This window comes from Phocoena phocoena, chromosome 2 (assembly GCF_963924675.1).
Source record: "Phocoena phocoena chromosome 2, mPhoPho1.1, whole genome shotgun sequence".
NCBI lineage: Eukaryota > Metazoa > Chordata > Mammalia > Artiodactyla > Phocoenidae > Phocoena > Phocoena phocoena.
This window is the reverse complement of record NC_089220.1, coordinates 102,306,096-102,327,421: the sequence shown is the minus strand read 5'-3', so window position 1 is coordinate 102,327,421 and position 21,326 is coordinate 102,306,096. Positions and strand designations below refer to the sequence as shown.

General features: G+C 42.5%; 1 protein-coding gene across 1 annotated transcript in view; it reads left to right on the top strand.

Annotated features, from left to right (window-relative positions):
- MYO1E (myosin IE) overlaps window positions 1-21,326 on the top strand; it is a 148,985-nt gene that overhangs the window by 81,891 nt on the left and 45,768 nt on the right. The window contains exons 14-21 of the mRNA XM_065871735.1: window positions 2,858-3,054; window positions 6,493-6,573; window positions 6,862-6,948; window positions 9,256-9,342; window positions 10,354-10,521; window positions 11,932-12,017; window positions 14,180-14,261; window positions 19,696-19,802. Of these exons, the coding sequence (XP_065727807.1) occupies window positions 2,858-3,054; window positions 6,493-6,573; window positions 6,862-6,948; window positions 9,256-9,342; window positions 10,354-10,521; window positions 11,932-12,017; window positions 14,180-14,261; window positions 19,696-19,802 (895 nt within the window). The remainder of the gene's footprint in view (window positions 1-2,857; window positions 3,055-6,492; window positions 6,574-6,861; window positions 6,949-9,255; window positions 9,343-10,353; window positions 10,522-11,931; window positions 12,018-14,179; window positions 14,262-19,695; window positions 19,803-21,326) is intronic.

The window sequence follows — 21,326 nt, the reverse complement described above, 5'->3', positions numbered from 1 at the left end:
TATCTTTTCGGTTTCTCTATCTTCCCTATACGTCCCTATACTTAAATGGAAAAATTAAATCCAACTTTGCTTTACACTTGAGTGCAGTAATAGAAATCTATCCTCATTATCAAAATGTGCTAAAACATTACTTTCTAGCAGGTTCTTTTATGTTCTGCTTAACTCTTTACCAGAGTTACATCAGCATTTTTAATTAATCAATGCCTTCTCCTTGCCCTCCTCCTGACGCCACTCCCCCAGCCTCCGACCTTCCATATTGCCGCTCCTATCCAGCCACCCTAGCATACACCCTTGTGGAAATTCACAGCCCGAAGGAAGTCAATGTGAGTAGCCCTATAATTTCAGCACCAGGGCAGTCACTGAAGACAGGAGGACATAAAAGCTAGTACCTGAAAGACATGGCATGGATTTTTTGGAAAGCAAGTACTAGATTTCCTCTCTAGACTTCTTAGCTGTTTCCCTAAGCCTGTGGCTCTGATTCTTGGCCACACTCCATGCCTTGTTTTTCAAGTGCCTGTGATCCTTCACTTGTGCCGTCTTCTTTTCTACAGAAGAGGTACGAGGCATGGAAGGAATGTCATGTTTCCTTGTTAGTCCTGTCTGTTTTGTCTCAAGGACCCAAGAACTTAGTCCGTATTGCTTTATATCTTTAGCTGTGGTCGTAAAGGTAATAGCATAAACTTTTCTACCAACCGTTTTAACCATATGCCTACTTTAGCATGATTGGGAGCTTAGGAGAAGCCCATATTTAATCTACATGCTATCTGCCTGGTGAGAGTGATAATAACCAACATTATAGTTTCCCCTTAATGAAGGCCTCCTCGACGTCAGACACTTTGATAAATGTCTCTTGAGTTTCGCTGCAGAGCTGCGTATGTCCAGTGTGATTTATGGGCGTCTTCTGTCCTCGTTCTGTGCAAGGTGATTTTCTTTCGTTAGAGGACACATCCAGAGTCCTAAACATACATGTCAACAGTAAAACTAAACTGAAAAAAATGGCCATTGGCGAATGAGTGCATTTAATTTTGTTCACATGCCCTTTGAAAAAGGAAGCCCTCTACTTGTCATAGTGTTTCTGTGGAACAGTCCTATAGTTAATAAATACCTTGTTCTGGCATTACACTTTTTCAAAATGCATTCACTGACTTAATCTCATTGGAAGGTATATACTGAGAAATGTCAGCCTGTTACATTCAAACACCATCTGTGAAATTCAAACAGATTATTCTTTATTGGGAGCCTTATGATTTTTGAGCATTATCATAGGGTCTTTAATAAATAAAATCCCTTTATCAGAGAATTTTAGCACAGCTTTATGCAGAAAAAGAAAACTCATATCCAAGTTCAAAATTTTGATTTGTGTCCATGAACATCTTCCATTCATACTGGAAAAAAAATCTGAGCATTCTTTGATGTGCAGGGATGTCATTCTTGTCATTTATTCACATTAGAGTATTTTGACCAAAAGTCAAGAAAAATCTGTTTATATCACTAGCCCCCCTCTTGGTGAGTTTCTTGACCTGAAACAATTTGCGGACCCATGAGAACCTCACCTTTTCAATTCGAACTGACCGCAAACTATGCCAACTACATGTCCTTAGGATTGGATGGGTGTTCTGAGATATGAATACCACTGATCACTCTGTACACCACCCCAGGGAAATCAAGTAACACCCCTCTCTAGAAGTCATCCAGGCTTCATTTGACTCCAACCCAAATATCACCTACCATTCAGGCCCTCCACCATTGGAATTCATCCTAATCTTTTTTTTTTTTTTTTTTTTTTTTTTTTGCGGTACACGGGCCTCACTGTTGTGGCCTCTCCCGTTGCGGAGCACAGGCTCCGGACGTGCAGCCATGGCTCACGGGCCCAGCCGCTCCGCGGCATGTGGGATCTTCCCGGACCGGGGCACGAACCCGCGTCCCCTGCATCGGCAGGCGGACTCTCAACCATTGCGCCACCAGGGAAGCCCCATCCTAATCTTTTAATCACCTACCTTGACTTTCATCTCCAGCTAGTGCTACACACCTCAGCTGTATCTCCCACATTCTTGCCTCCTTGCCTTTGCACATTCCACTCCCCTGTCTCCCTCTTCTTTCTTCCTCTGCATCTGTACAAGTCCTGTTCATCCTTTGAGCTGCCATCCCCCAAATCCCACATCTTCCTTGACCACCCCGGCAAACTGTAATATCTTCCTGTTCTAAATTCCTCCAGGACTTTATTGTCTGTCTGTGCTACATACTCAGCTTTCTGTAGGCTTCTTTATTTGATAAACCACCTTTGCCTCATCTAGATTGTCTTTAAGATTTCTTAAATACTTTATATCCTGTCCTCTCTCTTTAGTAACCCTACACATGGTGAGCACTCAATAACCATGTGATTTGTTATCTTTGAGCTTGATGGTATCAGGTGCTTCAAACTGTTTGGGAATGATGATGCTATGAAAACACTGCACCAAAAAGGAAGAAAAACAATTATACGGAGCCAAGGAAATGTTTCTTGATTTAGTTCCTTCCGGGCTGTCTTGCTGCAAGCTTGGAAAGATGTCCATTTTAGGCATGTGGCTGTGATCTCAATAGGGGGGATTGGTTTGCCACCCTTCTTGGATCCTGATTTGTATTATTGGAAGTCTCAGTCATCATAGGAATTGACTCATGTAATAGACCAATTGGGAAAAACAAAGTGGATGGGTGTGTGTGGGAATGCTGATAAGCAGTCTTCATTAAGTGAAAGTTCTTGGGGGCCAATGACGATGTCTTCTATATGAGCACACACACACACAAGCGTCTCCATGTATTTGTGAGATGAATTGTTAAAATTCTGAAAGACAGTCATGTTTTATTTTGTTTTGTATAGTTTTGGCTTTTCCTGCCTATCTCCTGGGGATCAACCAGGACCGGCTGAAAGAAAAGCTAACGAGCCGGCAGATGGACAGCAAGTGGGGAGGCAAGTCCGAGTCAATCCACGTGACCCTCAATGTGGAGCAGGCGTGTTACACCAGGGACGCGCTCGCCAAGGCCCTGCACTCCAGGGTCTTTGATTTCTTGGTAGATGTAAGTAAACACAGGTTGGCATGGTTGATGCTTCGTATTTTAGCATCATATAAAGAGTGAAACTTCTCAGAGCTTTGTTTCCGTGTTTTGTCTCATTCCTTATAACCGTTACTTTACTCCTCCACTTTTTATCCTCACCCTGCGATCATTTTCTACTTTTCCACTTTTACTTCTAGCATTGTCCAGCAAGACTCTAATATGGTAACAGCCTCTTGTGGACAAAATATTTAGTAAAGCCAGGACTACAGGCCAGAAAAAGAGGAGACCCATGGTCATGAATCCTTGAGTTTAAAGGTTTAGAATGCTGTACTTGTCATCTACTGCTATGTTACAAATTAACCCAAAAACTTAGTGGCTTAAAACAGTAAGCATGTATTCTTTCATAGTTTCTATGGGTCAGGTATTTGGAAGTGACTTAGTTTGGTGGTTCTGATTCAAGGATGAGAGTGCAGTCAAGATGCTGATTAGAACTACAAGGCTTGGACTTCCCTGGTGGCGCGGTGGTTGAGACTCCGCCTGCCGATGCAGGGGACACGGGTTTGATTCCTGGTCCGGGAAGATCCCATATGCCACGGAGCCACTAAGCCCATGCGCCACAACTACTGAGCTTGCGCTCTAGAGCCCGCAAGCCACTGCTGAAGCCCACTTGCCTAGAGCCCGTGCTCTAGAGAAGAGAAGCCACCATAATGAGAAGCCCACACACTGCGATGAAGAGTAGCTTCTGCTCGCCGCAACTAGAGAAAGCCCATGCACAGCAACGAAGACCCAATGCAGCCAAAAAAAGAAAAGACTACAAGGCTTGACTGAGTTTGGAGAACCTGGTTCCACGATGGTGCACTCATATGGCTGTTGGCAAGATGCCTCAGTTCCTTGCTACAAGGGCCTCTTTTCTGGGCTGCTTGAGTATCCTCCCAACATGACAGTTGGTTTCCTCCAGAGTGAATAGTCTAAGAGAGAGCAAGGAAGAAGCCACGAAGCTTTTAATGTCCTCAGATATTGCCACTGTGCCATCTTCTGTTCATTAGAAGCAAGTCACTAAGTACAGTCCACAGTTAAGGAGAGGGGAATTAGGTTCCACTTTTGGCGGGGAAGAGTATCAGAGACTTCTTGGATATATTTTTTTAAACTGCCATATAGTTTTTAAATGATGGCATGACCGTATAGATATTATCTATACATATTCATAGAAATACATATTTATATATGTATACCACTTATAGATTGTGAAAATTAGTCTCGGCAGTGTAGAACTGCCAGTGGCAGTCTGTTAATCACTGTAGCTTCTAAATGGTAGAATAATAATAGCAAGCACTTATATAGCACTTACTATGTGGCAGATCCTGTTCTAAGTAGTTTAGAAAAAAATAACTTAATTTTTACAACAACCCTGTGACTTAGGTATTATTATCTCTATTTTACGGATAAGCTAACGGGCACAGAGAGGTTAAGGAACTTCCCCAAGGGCACACCACTATTAAGTGATAAACCTAGGAATTGAGCCCAGGTAATTCGGCAGTGCTCCAGCTATTTCATTCCTCTGCCTTTTATATATTCAAGCCAGAAAGGACCCCAGGGGGACCCTAGTCAAGGGACAGCAGCCTGGCCATTAGATCCAAAAAGTCTGTGTTTGATTCCAGGCAGCAACATCTATAAGGCTTAAAGTATGGTTGGTGTGTTCAGGGTTGAGTAAGTCGGGGCAGGATAGGGTAATTATTCTGTGTACTACTTGTGGTTATTTTAAGGGTCAGATTGCTTGGGAAGGTCAGGGTCACAACGAAACATTAGTCATTCTTTTACCTTGTCCAGGCCCCTCATTTTTACTGAGAAGGGAATCTTAGCCCTGAGTGTTGGTGGTTTCACCCAAGGCCATTCAGCAAGAGGGTAGTGCCGAACTGGGATTAGAACCCACATCTCTTGTCTCTGTTCAGTGCACCTTCCGGTGCTGGCCTTCCCACCTTATTTCCTTTCTGTCTTCCCTTGATTTTTTGTGTGGTATAATGAGATAGATAAGCGATACTAATTGGAGCTGACATTTACTAAGCCCTGACTGTTTGCCAGGCACTGGGCTAAGTGGTATGTATCATTACCCATTGACTCATAAAAGATGAGTGTCCTTTTCTTCACCTGGAAAACACCTCTGGTACTTAAAAATTCATCCAGTTGTTCACCACCCCCAGGAATTTTCCTCCTACATTCCTCCCTCCCCTGCAGTCCTCACCAACCCCCTCTCACCTCCACCTACCCTCCTGTCATTGTCTGTTCCATTGATTACACGTCTCTCCTCACAGTGGTCAAGAACACAGATATAGTCATCATACTACTTAAATTTAATTCCAGACCCTTCCTCTTGTCCAGTATGATCTTATGCTTCATGATGTTATCACTGTTGTTAAGAGAATTGTAGTGAGAATTAAATGAAACAACACTTGAGAAGCCCTTAGCGAAGCCTGGCACAGGCGATTGTTGAATATGTGTAAGCTGCTTTTATTGCCATCCCTTTAATACTAATTTATGGTATTACTATCCATAGTTGCCTCTGAGAATAGAGACTGTCTTCTTGACGTTCCTGCCGTATTATGTTAGGTGATCATTAATTGACTACAGGGCATCCCTCATTTTACTGCGCTTTGCAGATACTGTGTTTTTTTACAAATTGAAGGTTTGTGGCAACTCTGTTGAACAAGTCTGCCGGTACCATCTTTCCTACAACGTTTCGTGTCTCTGTGTCACGTTTTGGTAACTCTCGCGATATTTCAGACTTTTTCATTATTATATTTGTGATGGTGCTCTGTGATCTTTGATGTTACTACTGTGACTTGCTAAAGGCTCAGAAGATAGCATTTTTCAGCAATAAAGTACTTTTTGATGAAAGTATGTACTTTTTTTTAGATGTAATGCTGTTGCACACTTAATAGACTGCAGTATAGTGTAAACATAACTTTAAATGCACTGGGAAACCCAGAGATACGCTGTGACTCACTTTTTTGTGACATTTGCTTTATTGCAGTGGTCTGGAGGCAAACCTGCAATATCTCTGAAGTATGCCTGTACTGAATGGGGTCAATGGAAATAATATTTACAAACCTTGCAATGAATATTGGTTCTTTTTGTGAAATAGGTTTGACTTCAATCACCCAAGTTGATATTTTCTTCTAAATCTTAAGACTTCTTGAGAGAAACTAGCTCTGCCAGAAATGAGCGGTTTTCATCATTAAGCAAACTTTTTTTTCCCTACCAGACTAGTTTTTATTAGATTCTGGTGGTTTCCCAAAGTACTTGACATTGCACTGAGACCTTTTTTAAGGGGCAATTCACCTGTCTTTTTGTCGTCCTCTATTTCTAGTAACCAGGAGTAGCTGCTTCCCTTCCCCCCATGCATGCCCATTTTTAATATGAATGTAAAAGGTATTACTTACCATGCTGGTTACTTTCTTCTAGTCCATCAACAAAGCGATGGAGAAGGACCACGAGGAATACAACATTGGTGTCCTAGACATCTATGGCTTTGAAATATTTCAGGTAAGACCAGTTTGAGTAGTTGGAGACTACGAAGGGAGATACTTTTTACCTGGCTTGAAAGAAATAATTCTAGGCCATGGAAAAAAAACCATCATGGCTCATTTTTGCCTCTGAGTTCTTCATGTACCTTTACCAAATTAGTTTCTCCTAAATATAAACTATGCTGCTTTCTACTGATGCCTCCAACATTTCTGTTAAGGCTTTTCACTAAATCACTCAACAAATGACTTTAAAATGATTTTGCAGAAACAATTACATGAAAGTAACATTTTCCTTTTTTTTCCCCAGAAAAATGGCTTTGAACAGTTTTGTATCAATTTTGTTAATGAAAAATTACAGCAGATTTTTATTGAACTCACATTAAAGGCAGAACAGGTGAGCAGTCCCCCTTCCTTCATCTTGTTCTATTTCTAATTTGTTTTGTTTTAAAGGGTATAGATTTCTCTCTTTCGGTAATAGATTCAGATTTTAGTCTTGTATTAGGAAATGTACTTAATAGAGTCAGGCAGAAATACCATATGCCACTGTGACATTTTAGTCTGAAGTAAAAACACCATCTGCTACCTTTTCTTTCTTCTTTAAGTAAATGATGCTGTGAAGTTGGACTTAGGACTGGCTGTTTTTACTACTCTCTGACTCATTGACCAAGTAGAAATGGAAGCCTATTCCAACCCCAGCTGTCTGTGGCATATACTGTGTTCCAAAGGAGAACTTGGTTTTCTCAGATCTGCTCTGCTCCCAACCTAACATAAAAATAAATGTGTCTTTAACAAAGCTGGTATTTAAATTTGGACTTGAGGTAACTTGTCTTGCTTATACTACCTTTTGAAAGTCCAGGGCACGTTCCCTTTTATCCTGCTACCTACTCTTTGTCGATTTCTTGGGTCGCTGTAATAAGGTACCACACACTGGATTGCTTAAAACGATAAAATTTTTTTCTCTCCCAGGTCAGGAGGCCAGAATTCAAAATCAAAATGTCACTAGGGTAACACTCGTTCCAAGGGCTCTAGGAGAAAACCCTTCCTTGCCTTTTGTAGCTTGTGGTGGCTCCTGGCGTTCGTCGTCTTGTGGCAGCATAACTTCAATCTCTGCCTCTGTCTTCACATGACCTTCTGTCTGCATCCAAATCTCATTCTCTTTTCTCTTATAAAGACGCCAGTCATTGGATTTAGGGATCACCCTAAATCCACGTTAATTTTATTTACAAGATTCCTAGCTAATTATTATACCTACAGACATCCTATTTCCTCACATTTTGAGGTTCTAGGCGGACACAACATCTTGGGGGATACATTCAACCCATTACACACATCAAGGGCTGTTTGAGGAATGTTTGTTCATGGACGTGTTCGTGCCTCTGCTTACGAACCCCAGTGACCAATGGTTTTCACAGAAACCTCTGCCCTGGGATTCTTCCACTCCGTCAGTGTAGCTAGAGCAAACCCATAAGGGAGGACATGGTAGGGACTGAGGTGGGAGAAGAAGGTGGAGGCTAGATCACAGAGAAACTTTGTAGGGGGTGGCAGATTTTAGAGTAAGTACGCTGGGAAGCCATTGGAGAATTTTGACTAGAGAGTGACGCGAGCTGATTTGTGTTTGTTTTTGACCAGGTGGCTCTGGCTCTGTAGACCTACAGGTAGGGTGGGGCAGGGGAGGGCAAACAGGAGTGGAAGTTTCAAAACCGGTTAGGAGCCTCCTGCCTGAGACTGGGCAAGAAAGGGGGTGAGTAGACAGCGGTGGCAGCAGTAGAGGTGGTGCCATGGTGAGGTGGTCAGATTTGGCATATGTTTTGGAGAGTGAGTCAGCCTGAGTTGCTCAGTATAATTACCAAAGGGACATGGAGTCAGGGATGATTCCTTCCTCTGTAGCTTGAATAACAGGGCCAATGGGGAGACGGTTTACTGAAGGGTAAGATGAGAGCAGTTGGTTGGAGACAGTGGAGGGATGGAGGGCCAGAACACTGCTGAACGTGGTTAGGTTTGAGAGGCCTGTTATACCTCTGAGTGGAAATTTCCAGTATATGAAATACATCAATATATGAATCTGGAACTCAGTGGGGAAGTCTAGACTAAAGAAATAAATTCAGGTGTCATTAGGCTATAGGTGTTATTTTAAGCCAGGGAGTTGATTGGAATTACCTAGAGAATGAGAGTAGAGGAAACAAGGCTGGGAGATTGAGCCCTGAAAGTCTCCATCAGTATAAGGATCTGGAAAAAAAGAAAGAGCCAGCAAAGGAAGCTAACAAAGCCAGACTGATGAGGAAGGAGGAAAACCAGGAGAGTGTGATGGTGTTCATCAAGTGTAACGAGCGGCTGACCTGAATGAGGGGCCTTCCCTTTAAGTACCTAGATGCTAATCTGTACTTCTGTTCTATGTTGAGTTCAAAAAGATTGTTCTATAACTGGACCTACAGGTTAAGCCATTTTAAAGTGCCATTTTTGTATGTCAAAAACAATTGTATGGGATCAATTTCATATGGTCCCAGCCAAACATAAAAATGACCAAGCAATGAAACGCTCCTTTCCTCTTCCTCTTAGAAAAAATTAAGATTGCAGGTTTTTATTGAAGGGCATTCAGGTTTTTCTTTCCCCATGATTCCTGTGCCTGTGGTATCCATCGTGTGCAGAGCTCCAGCTGGTCTCCACTGGGTAATACTGTGAATTCCCACTTTCTGTTCTACAGGAAGAATACGTTCAAGAAGGCATCAGATGGACACCCATCGATTACTTTAATAACAAAATCGTGTGTGACCTCATCGAGAACAAAGTTGTAAGTATCGGTCTGGTGTGTCTCTTCACTGCTCACAGGTTTACACTATGTGAGTTTTTGTTCTCTCTGTCGTTGTATTAGAATAAGCAAAGTGACAGCTCTGATTTGCAGAGAGTTTTAGCGATTACATTTATTTTGCTTATGGGTATATGTGTGAAAATAGAGTTTTACTCTTGTAGTTAATATACACGTGTATGAGTACATTGCCAATTTATGAACGGAGGTTGTTACTGAATCTTAAGAGAAGACAATTATGACTTACGTTGATGGCATAGCATATGAAGAGATATAAACTTGGCCCTGCCTCCTAGACCATTTATACAACTTCTAGGACTTTAGCCCTAGAAATTATTCAAAAGGAAATAAAAGGGTATAGAGAGGGATCTGTACAGTACTGTTGTGTTCTGTTTTTTTATAAAAGTCCCAACTGGAAACAGTGAAAACATCCATAGAGAGCTCAGTCCTTAAATAAACTATAGCATATAAGAGTAGGGAAATATAGCCATCAAAATAATAAGTATAAAGACTGTGTAAAACGGCAGGATTATTTATAAACTAGTGCTATGCAGAAAAAGTAATACATGATAGAATGTGTCCAGTGTGTAGCTGTATTAACCATGTCTATATGGGTAACAGGCTGAAAGCGGACATTAAGAAATGAATTAGGGTCCAAGGAAAATGTTTTTATCTTTAGGGTTTAAAAAATCAACCTAGTACAAATAGGAGTGAGCAGATAATGATCTTTCTGTTTATGGCTTTGAATAGAACTTCGGGGAGTTAAACCATTCTCTTTTTTTTTTGAAAATGGACTTTCCCCCCATCGTTAGATCTAAGTGGTGGTGACTCCCATTTGGGATTATTAATAGCATTCTCCCTCAAAGGGAAGGATTGACTTTCAAGATGGTATCTTAAATCTAGGGAGCGGTTTCCTTGCTTAAGGAAAGACCTGATAAACGTTATATGTTTTAAAACAGTCACTGAGTTGGGACTTTGCTCTCTTGGTCCCATCAGAACCCCCCTGGGATCATGAGCATCCTGGATGATGTATGTGCCACGATGCACGCGGTGGGTGAGGGAGCGGATCAGACGCTGCTCCAGAAACTTCAGATGCAGATTGGGAACCATGAGCACTTCAACAGCTGGAACCAAGGCTTCATTATTCACCATTATGCTGGGAAGGTATGGCCAGGGAGCAGGGCTTCAGCAGGAAAGGGGAAGCTATCCTTTTCAATGTCTATCTGTATTAAGCCTTTGGGTCTGTAATCTGTTTTCTCACGAGGCAACTGAAAGCCATGTCCACAGAGTTTTATGTGCCTCACTGTGTTTTATTCATCCATCATTCATTCATTCAGCAACATGGGACCCGTGAAATATTTGGAGAGACAAACAAAAGATAGTGCGTATACACCACTGTATTTTTTAGCATGAATCACCCTTAATATAACATAAGCATGAATCAACCTATATATATATATATATATATATATATATATTTTTTTTTTTTTTTTTTTTAAAGATGTTGGGGGTAGGAGTTTATTAATTTATTTATTTTTGCTGTGTTGGGTCTTCGTTTCTGTGCGAGGGCTTTCTCTAGTTGTGGCAAGCGGGGTCCGCTCTTCATCGCGGTGCGCGGGCCTCTCACTGTCGCGGCCTGTCTTGTTGCGGAGCACAGGCTCCAGACGCGCAGGCTCAGTAGTTATGACTCACGGGCTTAGTTGCTCCGTGGCCTGCGGGATTCTCCCAGACCAGGGCTCGAACCCGTGTCCCCTGCATTAGCAGGCAGACTCTCAACCACTGCGCCACCAGGGAAGCCCCAACCTATATATTAACTGCTGAAGGAATGAGATTTTTTCTCGCCTCTTATGCCGTCACAAGCTTGCATTTTTTACTTGCCCATCATCCTCCCTGGGAGTATACATAAGGACCAGAGGCTCACTTTGGGGTTTGTTCTCATAAAATGCATGATTACTGGGTGCTACTGGGTACCAAGCTTTGTGTGGCTACTGGTGATACACAGGTAAGTAAATTGATGTCAAGATATTTGGGGACTTCCTAGTACTGTGGAAATTCATTGGTCTCACCCTTCATCCCAATAAGTCTCTTATTAACCAAGGAGGGTCCTTGAGCATGAGACTTCAACTAAACTGATCTAACTCTGACACCATTTGTAGGAGAAATCGAAAAGCCTCAGATGACGTGGCCCACTGCAGTGCATTAGTGAGCATAGAGAGTTTTATTTTACTCCATCTGACCTAAAATTTAGAGAAAGAATAAAGTGTATTATTTACATACCCCTATAGATCCATCGAAGAAGGGCTATGTAATCAAGAGAGTTGGGGTCCTGGTCATGTATCATTTGGATCGTGTGAGCAGCCAGAGACCATCCATCAGCATCTCCAGGCCACCGCCAGCTGAAGTCATCTAACAAGTTAAAACATGCACAGCCTTAATGTGACAGATCGGGATGAAAGCCCAATTGTTATATCTGGAAATACACACACTCTCTGGAGGATAGCCATGCCAGCTTGGATGTTTTGTTCAATGAAATACTTAAAGGATAAAATTCGATATCTTTCCATTCTTGGCCAGGTATCCTATGACATGGATGGCTTTTGTGAGCGGAACCGTGATGTGCTGTTTATGGATCTGATTGAGCTTATGCAGAGCAGTGAGCTGTAAGTGTGTTTGCCTTATCTGACACGGGATATAGGTTTGACCAGATTTTCAATATTAGAGCAAACGTGTGACATTCAAATGGTCGGCGTTATGTTTCCTTGTGCTGTTGGGTCTGGATTATCATTAGACAATTCAGCTTCTCAAAACAGCTTTTTTCCCCCCGGTCTTAGTCTCTCCCTTGTACCCCTGATACTTCCCACCCCTCATGCTAAGTGCTATCTGCATGCCCTTCAGGGTCCCCAGTTTCATCATTTTCAATGGTTTTATCAGGGAGAAGTGCCCATTCTGGAGTTGGGCTGGGATGGCTGTGCCTGACTGTCTAAGAGTGAGACAGTCTGGCTCTGTGACACTTTGCCCTCGGGACATCATCCCAAGAATTCTCTCTCTGTTTTTAAAAATGCTAATAGCTTAGCTACACCGAAGTTAACCTGAATTGCTGAAGCACTTGGGAAATGGCTCAAGAACTCAGGGAGGGGCACTCAGAGATCCATTTTAACTCCCAAGACCCTGACTAAGCTAAAAGCGTAGAGCAGTGGGGGCATCCGCCTTGCAAGCTGCTGGAGCTCCCGGGGCCAGCTTTGCCATGTCCTTTCCTTGCCTCTTCCGTGCAAAGGTCCCCACAGTCCTGGGTAATGATGTGAGATGTCATTTACATGATCAGGGCTGTCCATGCCTGGCAAGTACAATATTGCACAATCTTCCAGATTTTACAAGTTTTAGAGCTGTCTCCAAGTAATAGTTGCCATTTTAGTCTCTGTTACTTCAACTATCGTAATGTCAAGGTTAACTTCTTTGATCAACAGCTGCAAGCCTGATAATTTTCTAGAAAAGGCCTGACTTCAATGAAAGCAAAACTGAGTTTCCTTTTTGGTCCGTGGTTCGAAGTTCTGCTCCGTTTAACCCTCTTCCCCTCCCTCCAGCCTCCACTCCTCCCTGGCCCTCATCTCCCCAGGCCTGCACTTTCGTGGCACTCACACCCCTCACTTAGGAGATTCTTCTCTCAAAACGTAAAATCTATTTGCTCTTAAAAAGCCAGGGAAGCCACAAGTCCTGGCTTTTGGAGTTTATTAAAATCAGGTGCAGGCATGCTGTCAGAGATTTTTTTCTTTTTAATTATCAAAATTACTGCAAAATGCAAGAGCTGTTGATACTTCCACGTAAAACTCCTGTCATGTAGACATGGTCTGTTGTTTGGTAAACACATGTGCTGTAAAAAATCTATAATTGTGTCTGGTGAGGTTATGAAAGTAGAATGCTGTGGAGACTTCCTAGAAAATCCATGATGCCCAATAAGTCATTTAGGGGGAATTTCCTTTGAGTGGCAGATTCCTAATTTACATGGATCACATCATTCATTCAATCAGCAAATATTTATTGAGCACCTACTGTGTACTAGGCTCTGTTCCGGACACCAGGGACACTAAGGTGACTAAGACATTGTCCCTGCCCTGTGCCTTTTGAGGCAGGCCTGTCAACAGATGTAGCTCAGTTACAACTACTAATGAAGTCGTATATTCAGCAGGCAAAGCATTAGTGGATTAGTTGCACTTAAAATTGCTCATACTCAAAACACCTTTTGTCTAGGTTTTTTGCTTGAGGGATGGGAGGGTTGATACAGTGCCCTATTGGCATCTTGTGGGCAAAGGCCACTGATGCTGTGAAACATCCTATAATGTGTAAAGCAGCCCCAGGCCCCAGCACAGAATTATCCAATCCCAAATATCAGTAGCACCAAGGCTGAGAAACCCTGCTTTGGAGCAAAGCAGAATCTGCATTGGATCTGGACCAGTCATACAAATCCCTGCACTCTGGTCTATCTTACTTAACTCAGAAAACCCACACTGACCCCCCTATGTTGTGTCCAGTTGCCAAGGTGTATCTCAGTTCTAGTGGGTGGGGAAATTTGAAAGGCAGAGTTTAACATTTTACTTTTCAGGCCTAGACTCCAAGATGCTTCTGTCTTAGAATTCTCTCTCTACGTTTCTTGTGTCCATTGCTTGTTTTTTCTCCCGGGTCACAACTTGATGGCTTGAGTCAGATGGCCATTCTGTATCCAAGGTTCTGTGCTTCTGGACGACTCTCTCCATTCTCTGTGGAAGCAGGCTTTCCAGCCCCCAAGGTACTTACTGATTGCTAATCCATTCTCTTTCTCCTTTTCCAGACCTTTTATAAAGTCTTTATTTCCGGAAAATCTGCAGGCTGACAAGAAAGGACGCCCAACTACTGCTGGAAGCAAAATAAAGGTTTGTTCTATTTTAATAGGGAAATTTATGGATCCCTATTAAGAGGTAGGGTTTTCTAGGAGTCAGGAACTACACCCCTGGGCCAGGATGCGGTCAGGGAGATGTAACAGATTCATTACAGAAGATGGCCAGAAGTAACGTTGCTGCTTGAGAAAGGGTTATAGGACGCAGGTGAATTTGACTTGGCTGTACTGAAACCCCAAATGGATATTAAGTACCTCATAGCTTAATAGTCAGCAGGTGATAATCAGTTACTTTCTAAGAGGAAGTGGCTTTGTACTGAATCTAGGAGAATTCACATTAAACTGTCAGAGAGATTTTATGATCAAGAGCCACATTTTGGATTTTGATGATGCTTTTCCAGACCAGACCCCAGAACCTGCCAATTACGGAACTTGACGAACCTGAAATTCTACCGGGTCTTATATGGGGAATTTATGCACCTTCCGCACTGGGTCTTGTGGGCCCTCCTTTCTGTGAATTACAGGCATCTTGGCTTCATAGTGTCTCAAAGTCAGAGGAATTCTTGGTGTTTCTTGAGAGCCTCTCCTGGAGAGTGCATTGAATTATCGGAGGCGCTGTGTGATGAAATCGGTTGTCCCTAATTACTCTCTGAATTCAGAGGTTGTGTCAAACACACTCCATCATGTAATTTTTTGAAAAACAGTCACTAAACTTTTTCTTACTTAATTATACCAGTTAAAAACAGTTCCTTATTTTATATTTTTATTATATTTAAAAAAATTTTTATTTTATATTATAGTTGATTTACAATGTTGCATTAGTTTCAGGTGTACAGCAAAGTGATTCAGTTATACATATACACATATCCATTCTTTTTCAGTTTCTTTTCCCATGTAGGTTATTACAGAATACTGAGTAGAGTTCCCTGTGCTATACAGTAGGCCCTTGTTGATTATCTATTTTATATATAGTAGTGTGTATATTAAACACAGTTTTTTAAAGAATCATACCAATTAAGTACCACCCTGTCTTTATAATCAATGGAATCATTGAGTGATTAAGAGTAGGGCTCTGGGGCTTGTCACCTGTGTTCAAATCCCTCACCGTGTGATAACACTAGACAAGAAACCTAAACTCTCAGTGCCTCTTTTGCCTTAGAGATTTTAGTACCTATCTCAGGGAGGTACTGTGGTGATTAATTTCCATCGTCCATCTAAGGCACACACTGCCTGAAACATAATAAGCCCAAACCGTGTATGCTTTCCTGTTCCGTACTACTCCATCCGTCTCCTCCCTCTCTGCCATGCTTCTTCGTCTCTGCTTAATTCTCAGTGGACACTTGATGTGCCTGTTCTGACTGTCCATCCCCCTGTGTGGCTCTGTGTGTCCAGATCCTACATGTCCTTCTCACAGCGCCCTCCGATAACCCCGGCCCCGTGAACACCATGGTTGCTGCTGCCTGTTTTGTTCACGAGCGTTTTCTTCTCCGAGTGTTGCACATATGGAAGCCTGTCTTCCCAGCCTCTGAGGGCATAAGCACTGCGTGAAATAAAGGGAACGTCACAGCAACGCGACCCTTCCATCCGGAGGAGCTTCAGGTTTTGTGCAGGAAGTCAGGCGCAAGCTAGAGGGTAGGGTTTTGAGCTGGAGGGTAGAGTCCTCTGGGATTATGGACAGTCATGTTCAAGGAACTTGAGACATACAGTAGTCCTGGGACAGTGTCTGGATTGAGTTCACTGGGGCAGAGAGTTGACGGCAGGGCGGAGATGCGGTTCTCACGAGGCCCCAGATAATTGACATCTGCACGAAGCTCTGACTCAAGCTTTAGCTTCTAGGTCCTGGATAAGGATTAGCTCTAGGCTGGAAAATCTAGTCACAAGACTGTCACATTCAGATCCAAGGGGCCCAGATCATCAAGGCTGCAGTGACTCACTTTCAAGTGGTCTGGATTCTCAGTCCAACTTATTCCCTGTAAAAAGCAGGGTGGTGTTAGGAGCATTTTTCTCCTCCTTGGAAGACTTGACCCCTTCATATTCTTGTCTAGTGTTACGCTCAAAATAGCCACCTTCCGGGTGTACTCAAAATGTTCAGGATTGCTGTGGTCTGGGGAGGTCAGCCTGAAGTCAGCCAGCTCATCTAGGGAGACCGTACTATGCATATTCTCACCAGTGGTATCCTCTTGGTGAGCTGTGTGACCTCCGCCTGTCTGACACTCTGCTTCCGTGTAGGAATGAGATTCTCCCTGTTTTATGTCTCCTGAGTCACCTCTTAGAGATGCATAGCCACGGCCCAATCTCTTACACCTTTCACGTCTACAATATTTTGCAGATGCTAAGTATCATCTTTTTTTTTTAATTTTTATTGAAGTATGGTTGATTTACAATGTGTTTCAGGTGTACGACAAAATGATTCAGTTATACATATATATGTACGTATTCTTTTTTAAGTTCTTTTCCATTATAGGTTATTACAAGATATTGAGTATAGTTTCCTGTGCTATACAGTAGGACCTTGTTGGTTATTTTATATATAGTAACTAAGTATCATCTTAATGATATCCCTGAGGTTAAACGTTTAAAGGGATCCTGAGTTCCTTGGAAGAAAAATTAAATTTATGTTCAAGGTAGTTTTAGTGTTGGGAATCTTATTGTATTCTAATTCCTTAAAATTTAAAACTGTTCTGTAGGATTTAATTAATAGAATATTTGCTTGGTGAGAACTCCCACTGTCTTTGTTTATAAATAAGAGTATTCTTTCCTTAATAACATGTGATTTTTGAGGCTTTCCTAAGTTCTGCGTTGTTGTGGCTAAAAGGGACGGTTTTGAAATTAGAGCCAAAGATTGAGGGAATGGAGCTCAGAGCTGGCAAAGTGGACTGGGCTACAGCTTTATCTAAGTGAGACTGGGCCTCTAAAGGAGCAGATATGATAAGAGATGCAAGTACTATGAGGTAACTGGACTCGTAGACATTTAACATCTATTCCAACCTTCAGATTAAATTAGAGGTCTTCTAGTTCCACCTACTTAGTTTACAGATGGAGAAACTGAGGCCCAAAGAAATTTAGTGATTTGCAACATAGCTCGCAAAGAGCAGAGCCAGGATCCCAATTCAGGTTTGCTAATAATCTATGGGGAGCTGTCACCCTAAGCCTTTCTCACTGTCCTGTCTGCACTTTTTTTTTTTTTTTTTTTTTTTTTTTTGCGGTACTCGGGCCTCTCACTGTTGTGGCCTCTCCTGTTGCGGAGCGCAGGCTCAGCGGCCATGGCTCGCGGGCCCAGCTGCTCCACGGCGTGTGGGATCTTCCCGGCCCAGGGCACGAACCCGTGTCCCCTGCATCAGCAGGCGGACTCTCAACCACTGTGCCACCAGGGAAGCCCCTGTCTGCATATTTTAATGCCTGCTTCTGTAGGCAAGTAGACAAGCCTCTGTAGGCAAGCCTCTGCCCTTGTAGGGCAAGAGCCTTTGGTAGCTTTCTGTTCTAACTCATGGGCTCTTCTTGTCTGGAGCCAGAGTAAATCCAACCTGCTGCTTCCCAACCACTTCAGGGGGCATTTAAAGTTGACCCATAGCTAAATACAGGATAATTTTGAGATATATTCCTGTTTGCTCAAATTGATTATTCCAAAACCTAAAGGCTTCTCTCTAATCCTAACTCACCCAGTTAATTCCTTTTGTTATCACACTAAATTATCCCGTATCTTTCTTAAGGAGGAGAATGGCATTGTGGTTAAGAAAAAAACTTGGTAGCTCACAGACTTGGGTTCTAGCCTTACTTCTGCTTACTAGTTATATCATCTTGAGTAATACTTTATTTGTTTAAGGCCCTGTTTTCTCATCTAAAAAATGAGAATGATAATTGTAAGAAGCTACTTCTTAAAATTCTGAGGCATAAATAAGAAAATCCATGTGTCTAGCCCATGAAGCATATTCAGTACTTGTTAGCCGTTACTATTTTGAGCTATTGAATAGCTCAATAGAAAGAAGTATGTCAAGTGTCATATGAACTTAAGTCGAACTTGCCCCTGTGTTTTCTTATGCTAAGTTGAAAAGGTATGCTCCTAAATGCTTAGGACTAAAGAGTCTGCTAAGTTATATGTAAAAATTAAAAAATAAAAATTAAGAGTTTGGGAACTTAAAAAATAAAGCTTTATTATAACCAGTCCCTCCCCAGCTTCATCTTACGTGTTGCAAAGATCATTAAATTTGTTCTCAAGTACAACCTCTCTCTCATCAACAAGGAAGATGAGAGTCAATTTACATTTTTATCGTAGAGCTTTGCTTTGATCATACAACCTCGGCAGCTTTGCCCTGAATTCCAAGCATTGCAAAGAATGCCATATTCTGCACATCTAAACAGAGAACTTTTGCTTTGAATATACCCAAGAGTTTTTCTCAGGGGTTTCAGATTTCCCAAACCCATGAAAACAGAAAAGTCCTAATTGAGAGAGGGTTGACTACTGCAGGCAGATCCCTTCTGCTGACTTTGTAATGGTTTTCTGGCTTTGGAGATCCCTTTCCTCTATTTTCTTTTAGAGGTTTTCTCTCTTCGTGCTGATTTGCTTAGAACAAGAGGTTGCATGTGTGCCCCGTTATTGGATCCATAGGGTATGCTCAGCTGTGGTGCTGGGAATGCTGATGTGGGCTCTGCTCCTGTTTCTGCAAACAACATTTGTGGTACACATGATTTGAAATATCTCATAAGCAATTTCAGCTCCATTTATGTGGCTTTTTCTTCTTGAACCCAGTTCCATCGTGGGTACCCGATGCACAGGTAGTAAGAGCTGATTTTACATTCAATATTTTAGTTCGTGAAAGAGTAAGTTTCCTGCCACACTGAAAGGGCTCTGAGTCAGCAGGTTTGGAAAAGGACATGCTGAGGAAGAAGGTGAATGAAATGGCCTATAAAAGGTTTATGAATTCTGAGATCTTTATGTATCTCCCACTTTTTAATTGTGAATTTCCATCATTTTAATAAGGTGATTCTTCATTGGTTAGATTGCCTGAAAAGAGTACAGGGGATTTTGATGATCTATCCTTGCAAATAAATGTGTGCACCTCCCTTCCCCTCAGAGTTTATGAGAAAAATGTATTTGGAAAGGCCGTCAGTCAATATAAAATTAACTAAATTTGTTAACAATTGGCATGCTTCCCTGTTTCTCCTAAAAAGAATTATATGGGAGGATTTACTGGGTTTGGGGGTGTTTTTTTTTTTTATCTTATTTTATTAACTATACTAAAAATACCTCATCGTTTTCAAAACTCTAATTTCAAACCCACTTAAGAGTGTTCAAATCACCATAACAGTCAGTAGAGCTTTAAGAAAGTGTAGTAGACCCGAGTTGAGCCCAATGAACAAACTGTCACGAGGATGAATTTCTAGCTGTACATTTGCACACAGGTCTCCTTTGAAAGTTGGTCTGCTTTAGAGCAAGTTCCATGTTTCTAAATGATGTTACTCTTCCTTTCTAGAAACAAGCCAATGACCTTGTGAGCACCCTGATGAAATGTACACCTCACTACATTCGCTGCATCAAACCCAATGAAACCAAGAAGCCCAAGGACTGGGAGGAAAGCAGGTATGGTGAAGACACAGACAGGAGGTCAAGGCCAGCCTGCATGATCCCACCCCGTTTTCCCCTCTGCTCAAGCTGGGCCCTCCTATGCCCGAGGCAGGAGCAGTTTCAGTTGCCTTCCAATGTGTTTTGTGTCTTAACTTTTTCAGGAAGAAGCCTATGTAGATATATTTTTCCCCTCCTTGTTTTTTCCTGAAATGTTAGCAGTGCCCTTCAGTTCAGAATTAGCGAGTTATGTTGATCTTGGCTAGTCTGCGGACAGATGGAAAAAAGAAAGCAAACCTTAATACAGCAGAGTCAGGATGGTTTTCAAATTAGTTTGAGGCTCTGTGTAGACATTTTTAATGCACTCAGCCCATCAGCACACGCAGGATGTGGCCTGGAATGCTTAGCTCAGGGTTGAAGTGAAGTTCCAAAGAGCTGGTTAAAAACAATCTGTCGGGGGCTTCCCTGGTGGCGCAGCGGTTGAGGGTCCGCCTGCAGGTGCAGGGGACACGGATTCGTGCCCCGGTCCGGGAAGATCCCACATGCCATGGAGCGGCTGGACCCGTGAGCCATGCCGCTGAGCCTACGCGTCCGGAGCCTGTGCTCCGCAACGGGAGAGGCCACAACAGTGAGAGGCCCGTGCACCGCAAAAAAAAAAAAAAGAATCCACCTGCCAATGCAGGGGACACAGGTTCGAGCCCTGGTCCATGAAGATCCTGGTCCATGAAGTTGTGGAGCAACTAGGCCCGTGCGCCACAACTACTGAGCCTGTTCTCTAGAGCCCGCAAGACACAACTAATGAGCCCATGTGCCACAACTACTGAAGCCAGTGTGCCTAGAGCCGTGCTCAGCAACAAGGAAGCCCGCGCACTGCAACAAAGAGTAGCCCCCACTCACTGCAGCTAGAGAAAACCCGCGTGCGGCAATGAAGACCCAACACAGCCAAAAATAAATGACTAGATAAATAAATAAATTTATTTTAAAGAAAAATTCCTAACTGCCCATTACCTCTTCTGAGAGACATGGATGGGTCCATTTCCCATCCTACCAGCAAGATCCTTTCTAACCCACGGCAGGCAGACAATGCTTGATCCTTTATGGGGAGGAAAAGATAAACAGGAAGGAAAATGCCCAAGCTCAAGCATTTGCTGTCTGCAAGTCCTTTTTTGTATCTTCACACTTTATGGTGCAGCCTGAGTCTTTTTTTCTCATGTTAAGGTGCTGTTGGGATGCAGCAGCCTTCCATTTGGTCATTCCACAATATTCTGACTAGTCTCATCAGTAGATGTGTGTTTTTAAGGCATCTTGTCTATTGAATTGCTCAAATTTTTCCATTTAAGGTAGTCTGAGATTCCTCTTACAATATTATCCATTGACGATGTTCAGGCTCTGATAAGAAGCCCACTCCTCCTAAGTCACCAGTTCACGCTGGGATGCCTCTTGCCATTAGCAAGCTCTCCAGTCCTTCTCTAAATCGGTTTTACTGTAATCTCTAATCGGCCATAAGAATCATTCTTGGGACTTTCCCGTGTGACAGCTTTT